At 37.4% G+C, this 7,357-nt stretch overlaps 1 protein-coding gene across 1 annotated transcript; it reads right to left on the minus strand.

The window, feature by feature from the left end:
* Positions 1-1,044: 1,044 nt before the first annotated feature.
* Positions 1,045-4,953, minus strand: srp19 (signal recognition particle 19). The gene is made up of 5 exons (XM_053325186.1): positions 4,770-4,953; positions 3,293-3,368; positions 3,044-3,115; positions 2,664-2,766; positions 1,045-1,560 (listed from the first exon to the last, which is right to left on the minus strand). Exons 1-5 carry the CDS (start codon positions 4,805-4,807, stop codon positions 1,424-1,426), a joined length of 426 nt encoding a protein of 141 aa, XP_053181161.1. The 5' UTR covers positions 4,808-4,953; the 3' UTR covers positions 1,045-1,423.
* Positions 4,954-7,357: the final 2,404 nt, after the last annotated feature.

Consider the following 7,357-nt stretch of genomic DNA (forward strand, 5'->3'; position numbering starts at 1 on the left):
TAAAACACGCTGTTCCGCCTACGGGACGGACCGGAAGTTGGGAGGTAGCCACAAGTTCTTCTGAATGTTTTAAACACCAACCCTTAAACATATATATTCATGCCGTACATTGTTAGAAAGCTTAGATTCTCCTGATTCATTCAAGACCACTCACGACTTATATGGTTGCTCACAGCTGTAATAGTATTAGCGATTAGCTTGGCTAGCCACTCAGCTAAGGGAGAAAAGCTATAATGCCTACATACCTTCAAAGTCTTCCCTTTATCCACAACGATCATCTCATGACTCAGGACTTTCTGTACAGCTCACCAAGTATCCATTCTTGTGAAATATGAAATCCGTTTCCTTCTAACCGAAATACTTTCCTCAATATGTCAACATGTATTTAGTCCAACACGTAACGTAATAACACAAATAACAAACCATATAGCCTACGGTCCGTTTACGTCATTTCCTGACTCCTGTGTGCATCTGTGGGACACGTGACTGTTTCATACGACACCACACACACCAGCCAATCAGTGCTTAGGATGAGGCAGCACATGTCTCCAAAGCCAATGAGGACATGTGACCGACGACAAAGTGGGTGACAATAGGTGCGTGTATTAATCGTCTATCTATGGTATTAATGAGGTCTACTCACATAAAAAAAAAACACCAGGTGACGGAGGCCACTTGACACCCCCCCCCCCCCCCCCCCCAAAAAAAAAATCTCATCGGATCTGCATGATTCACGTAGGTCATCTATTTTGGTTTCAAAACGGCGAATTTCGCCGAAAGGTGAGTGATTTTCATGTCTGTCTGTAAGTGGTCGTCTGCTCCACACAGCGCACCAGATCACTGCTCCTCTAACATTGTGGTGGTTTTCCAGTGTTGTGGGCGTAGTCACACCGAGCCATTACACTCACTGGGACATCAGTTTTATTTCTAGGTTCTACATATTAAATTTGAAGGGGTTTAAAATGTCACAACTTTATCCTTACAACAAACTTATTTAATTAGATTTGAGGACGACTGATTTCATCAAGTAAAACAACACAAAGGTCAGAAAATGAGGCATTTATTCATCTCGTCTTTTCCTCCAAACAGACACGGTGAAGTTGACAAAAATGTGAAACATAAAGACGCTCATCTTCCTCCATCACTTCACACATTCTCCTCTTCCTCCTCTAAAGTTGAGCTGTTTCTGGGTTTAAACCATTAGACTTTGAAATGAAACAGAAATGAGTTTGTTTCTCTTATGGAAACTACATGATGTCACTTTAAATCCTCGACAATAAACCCCCTTGAAAAACCCCACAAAACTAGCTCGAGTGTCAGTTCAGGGTTTGATCTAAACAATCAATCCACCCAAAACAAGAAGCTTTAAAAATTAAAATTAAAAAAAGAAAGAAAAAACAGGTCATCTCTTCATCTTCGTCATCTATTTCTTCTTCTTCCTGCTCTTCCCTCCTTTGCCTCCCTCCCCCTGTTGGGAGCTGGTGTCTCCTCCTCCGCTCTTCTGGGTCCTGGTCTTTAGTTTGGGGATCATCTCTGCTACGTAAAACATCACGTCTTTACCTGAGAGGGAAAGAGACAGGCTCATGTTTAGTTAACATGAACTTCATTGACCTTTGTTACAGCTGGCTTCTTTAACAATGACCTAATACATGGGTCAGTAACAAATAAGAGTTAGCAAGATGAGCAATTCAAAAATATCTTTAAAAAATAGATTTAAAAGCAGCGGCAGGTTTGGGAACATGTACATTTAGTATTTTTGTTGGTTTAATATAATTTTAAATGACATTTTTTTACCAAAAGTAAGACTGAATGCTCTTGAAAATGTCAAATGGTGTAACCACAGTAGAATGATACATATTAAATATTTTATCACCTACAGTGTATTTAAATGGACCTATACTAATAATGACTTCAAGTTTCCTGATCTCCATGGTAACCCAGATTAAATGTAATAATTAGAACAATAGTATTCCATTAGCTTTATTTAATATAAAAGTTATAATGTAAGATCATGCCAAACTAGTTGATATGGTTGTTAGGAAGGATAGGAAGGAAGGAAGGAAGGCTGTAAGGAAGGAAGGATGTAAGATCATGCCAAACTAGTTGATATGGTGTTAGGTAGGAAGGAAGGAAGGAAGGAAGGAAGGAAGGAAGGATGTAAGATCATGCCAAACTAGTTGATATGGTGTTAGGAAGGAAGGAAGGAAGGAAGGAAGGAAGGAAGGAAGGAAGGAAGGAAGGAAGGAAGGAAGGAAGGTGTTTTATTGACTATTTACTGTTTTTAAGCAAGTTGAATTATTTGGTACAAAGTTTTTATGGTTACACCACTTAGACATTGTTACCATAATCCTTTAATATATTCTCTCTAAATGGATTAAAAGCAGAAATTTGATGCTGGGTCCACAAAAAAAAAGAATGTGTGAAGTTATTCATACGTTTATTTTCACATTTAAATTTGACTAAACCACATGGACACAAAAAAACTTAATTGACCAATATACAGTAGATACAGTACCAGTCAAAAGTTTGGACACACTTTCCCATTCACATCAATGAGAAAGTGAACCAAAAGAAACTTTTGACTGGTACTGTATATAATATTTAAGTTATACAAGTTTATATTTTCAGCTTCCTCCACAGCACAGTGTGTGTACTGGACTTACGGGAGTTGAATTTCTCCTGACATAAACTGCCGTCAGTCTCCTTCATCTGAACTCTGACCCGACCTCTGAACTCCCTGTTCCACTCCCGGGGGTGCATTTTATTCTGGAAAACACATATACACATAGATGAGTGGTTGATATCTGCAGACATCTTCATCAAGTTTTTCTTTAGTTGAATTATATTATATTGTTTTTAATTCTTTGTTTGTTTTATCAGCTGCTGAGAGTCTGTGTGTGTGTACGATGTCGGGTTGTTTCTATGTTCATATGTAAATGTTTAAAAATCCAATAAAACCATTTGAATTCAATGTTTTTGGTTTTTTTTACACATTCCCGTATTTGTGGCGTCCCAATAAAACTGTATAGTGCTGCAGGTTCACCTCCATGTAGACGTTCATCCCTGCAGCCGTCAGGACGTCTCTGATCTCAGCGCAGGACGGATTCTCCACAGCCTGCAGACACACAACACGTTCATTCATCCATTCATCTGCTGATGAAGAGCGACATTTTCATCTATCTATCTATCTATCTATCTATCAGCATCTCTATCTATCTATCAATCTATCTATCTAATAAGAAGGTGATGGTATAGAGTAACTGCAGGTGAGTAATAAAATATGAAGCTTGACCTTCTCTGAAGGGATCCTTCGTCCTTCAGCCAGCGTCTTCTTGCTGTTGATGTAGACCGGGTAGACGCAGATGAACCTGAAACACATCACACTGACTCACTGACACTTTCACAGCTGACAGGAGACGTCAGGAGAGAAACTACAGTTACACTCTGAATGTTTGTGGTGACCTGCAGTCCAACTTCAGCACATTTAAACTAAAAAAACAATGAAAAAGACAGACAGGAAACTCATCAACAGAGTAAGACATAAACCAAAACTAACTGCAGAAGGACATCTGCGGCTCAGAGCAATGACTTCCTTGACTGATCAACCAATCATTGGATCTACAAACTGTCCTTCACAGCTTCCTTTCTGCAGGTGAACCTCAGAAAACTGACCGCACCAAATATCTAATCAATCATTTTCTGTTGATACACTGATTAACTGATTATTATTATATATTTCAGCTCTACTGTGACATTTTAAAGCTCAGTAATCATGTGATCATGATTTAACTATCTAAAGATAAGAATGAAAATGTTCACGAGATGTTTATGATGACATTATGAAGATATCAAACATTGTTCAGCTGTGATTAGATCAATCAGGACTCTTTTTACTGATAGTGCAATTGCGATATGATTTCAGATATTAGAGAGAATGATCATATTTACATCGTTATTCTCATTCTCATTGAAACCCATATTAAAATGATAATGGTCTGATATGTGTTTGTGGGGATCTGTGACTAACAAAGATGTTTAGACATGATGTGTAGACCAGGACATCTCAACAGCACCACAATAATTTAATAATAGATTTTGATGGATCGTTCAGCCCTAATTTATATATTATATTTTAAAATGTCTTTATTTCTGCTACACATCACAACACCAAGACATATTCCGTGTATTAAATCTGATAATCTACATGGCGACAAACCTCATTCAGACTCATGTAGCATAAATATATGAAAATATACAGATTAAGAAAATAAATGTGTAACCACTCACTGTATATAGTTATAACCTATATAATCAGTCCATGTGTGTCAACTCTGACTATTACACGTCATGCTACAGACGAGACCAAACTTACTGTAAAAACTCATCCATTTAAAATAAAACGCTTTAATTACAGCAAACATGTGTCATATTATAAAACATGCCATTAAAAGTGTCTCACACTGTACGTTACTTATAACAAAATGTACATTTATAAGCAAAGTTTAACGTGTTTTACTCGTTTCACAGATTAGGTCCCTCCTCTCTGCACCGTGGACAGCTGTATCAGAGCCACACACACCTTAAATAAAACCTTTAATTTGTGTTTAATAAGAGTTAAAAACATACTTTAATGATAGCCGAATTAAAGGGTGGACATTGAAGATATACGCAATTGCTTTTAAAATAATTTAAAAGCACGTTGTGTTTGCTGATACTAAAGTTAATGCTAAATGAACACTTTTTCTAACGGAGTACGCGCATGAACTCACCTCTCTTTATCGGCGGGGTTTTCACTCAAATGCGCCATTATTGTGTTGTAGTTGTTCTTCTTCTTGTTTTAATGTGTTGTGTAGTTCGTCTTGAGCCCCACAGAAAATCGGCTCCCGGTTAAAAACACACCGACTACCGACACGGTTTGATTAACGCCATGAACAGCAGAATATGGCCGCTAAACACACGGTGACGGGCTGTAGACGGTGCGCTTGGTTCTTATCACCAAACACGCCGGTTACAGTAGGAGCAGGTTAAACAGAGATGCACCGCCCAGCTGAGACGATTGGACGTCAATATCAAGCTACTTCTTCTTCTTCTTCTTTTATATTTGATTCGCGGTTGGCAAATCATCTTAAAGGCGCATTACCGCCATCTAGTGGACTGAAATGTGGAACTGCAGGTTGGCAGAGAGGCAGCCTCTTCTCCTCCCTGACTGTAGCCTATATCAATCTTTCATTTGCACAGAATGTTCTTTTAATAATTTTAAAGCAGATAATCAAATGTAACTGCCTCAAAACTGTAGTAAAGTTTAGTAAATGTATTAGTTAGTTTTAATTTGCAAACACGCTTAGCATTACCGCCATCTAGTGGATTGACGTGGAACAGCAGGTTGGCAGTCCTGATTCCTTCAGAGTCAGAATCAGAATGTCTTTATCGTCATTGCAAGAAGAAATGCAACGAAATTGAAAAGGTGCAGTTCTCCTCTCCTCATTGTGCTTCTCTCCTCTGTCCTTCCTTTCTCTCCTCTCTACTCCAACCAGTCGAGGCAGATGTCCGCCCACTTCTGAGTCTGGTTCTGCCTGAGGTTTCTTCCTGTTAAAAGGGAGTTTTTTCTCGCCACTGTGTCTCATGTGGGAATGTTGGGTCTCTTTAAAGTTAAAACCTGAAGAGTTCGGTTTAGAACCTGCTCTATGTGTAAAGTGCCTTGAGATAACTTCGTTGTGATTTGGCGCTATACAAATAAAGATTGATTGATTGATTGATTGATCCTCTGGTGCCATATAAAAAGAGTATAAAACATAAACATAAAATGTGTAACATACAAACATGAAAAACACACATTAGTATAACACAACATCTGCAACATTAAAATAAAATTAATCATTCCAGTCTTATTATTATTATTGCATTTGTGTTTCAATGTATTGCACATGGTATTGTATTGATTGCACATTTGTATGTAGTCCAGCAGTCAAGCAGTGTTAAGTGTGATTATTATGGCTCTTGCATAGAAGCTGTTTCTTAGTCTATTTGTTCTTGCTTTTAATGTTCCAGAGGGTAACAGTGCATTAGCAGGATGGGTTGGATCCCTGAGGATGTACTGTGCCCAGTGAGAACTGTAGAGGTCCTCAAGGGAAGGAAGTTGGCAACCAGTGATCTTCTGGGCCGTGGTGACTCTCAGCTGGAAAACCACATGCAGATACAATATGTAAGAATGCTCTGTATTCAGATATTTAAGTTGTTATAAACTTCATTTGATGAAGTGAAACTTAAGTTAACTTTCTTTAATGCTGATGTCACTTCCTTCCTGACTGTAATCAATCTTTTATTTGCACTTGTATGTTCTTTTAATCATTTTAAAGCAAATCGTTATTTTATGCTGCAGTCTCACATTTTAATGCTCTATTTCAGTCTAGCTTTTTGTTTTCTCTTTCTCTCTTTTCCGTTTCCTGTACTCTTTTTGTTGGGTTATTTTAATTGTATGTTTTAATGTTTCCATTTTTACTGTTTAATCATCCCCTGATATTTTGTCTTTATGAAAAGCACATTGAGTTGCTCCTGTGAATGCCATGCACTATGTAAATAAAGCTGTCTTACCTTCCTTTCCTCCTCATAGTCCCTACACAGTGTTGGTGAGTAACTAGTTACATGTAACTGTAATCTGTTTTTTAATATTTAACATGTTACTGAATACATATATTGCTGTTTTTAATTATTTGAAATCATTATTGTTTTTATATTTTGTAAATAAATCATGATATGGGCTTATTTGGAGCACACATGGGCTTAAATGGAGTCACAGTACCCTCTTTATTCATCAAATATCTTTATTTTATATTCCAAAATCTACATGAACTAATGAATACATTTTTAAATGAGAGATAAATGTTGCTTTATAAAAAATGATCTCCCTTATAAATCATGTCAGTATCCATGAAAGACTGCTGAACTTAGATTTTGGTGGTTAATGGGATCACTTACCCTAACAGCTGAAAACATTGGTTAGAAGATTAGAAAAGTCATCAGAAAGTCATCAAATGTATACCTTGATTAAGTAACTGAAATAGTTACATCACTTATTACATTTTTAAATAGAGTAACTAGTATTCTGTAACCTACTATATTTCCAACTTTCCCAACCCTGCCTCTACAATCTAGCACCACATGCTGGACAGTTTCATGATGACCACAGTGTGCACGTCTACCTGTTGGGTGTTTATCTGTTTTATGAAGTGTCTGATTGAGTCCAGTATGTCCTATTGGAGACGAGAGAGATGAGGAATGATTGATTCTTCCTTTCAATTCCTGCCCAACCTCCTTCTCAAACCTTCATGTTTATGTATATCATACAGATGTGTCCCAG

Source organism: Scomber japonicus, chromosome 9 (genome assembly GCF_027409825.1).
Source record: "Scomber japonicus isolate fScoJap1 chromosome 9, fScoJap1.pri, whole genome shotgun sequence".
Lineage (NCBI taxonomy): Eukaryota > Metazoa > Chordata > Actinopteri > Scombriformes > Scombridae > Scomber > Scomber japonicus.

What these genes read in the sequence shown, in the direction of transcription:
- srp19 (XM_053325186.1), bottom strand. Translation starts at nt 4,807, where the DNA reads ATGGCGCATTTGAGTGAAAACCCCGCCGATAAAGAGAG. An exon ending in GAAGGATCCCTTCAGAGAAG is followed by an intron (nt 3,116 to 3,292) that starts GTCAAGCTTCAT and finishes GTGTGTCTGCAG; the next exon opens with GCTGTGGAGAATCCGTCCTG. An exon ending in TCAGGAGAAATTCAACTCCC is followed by an intron (nt 1,561 to 2,663) that starts GTAAGTCCAGTA and finishes TTTCCCTCTCAG; the next exon opens with GTAAAGACGTGATGTTTTAC.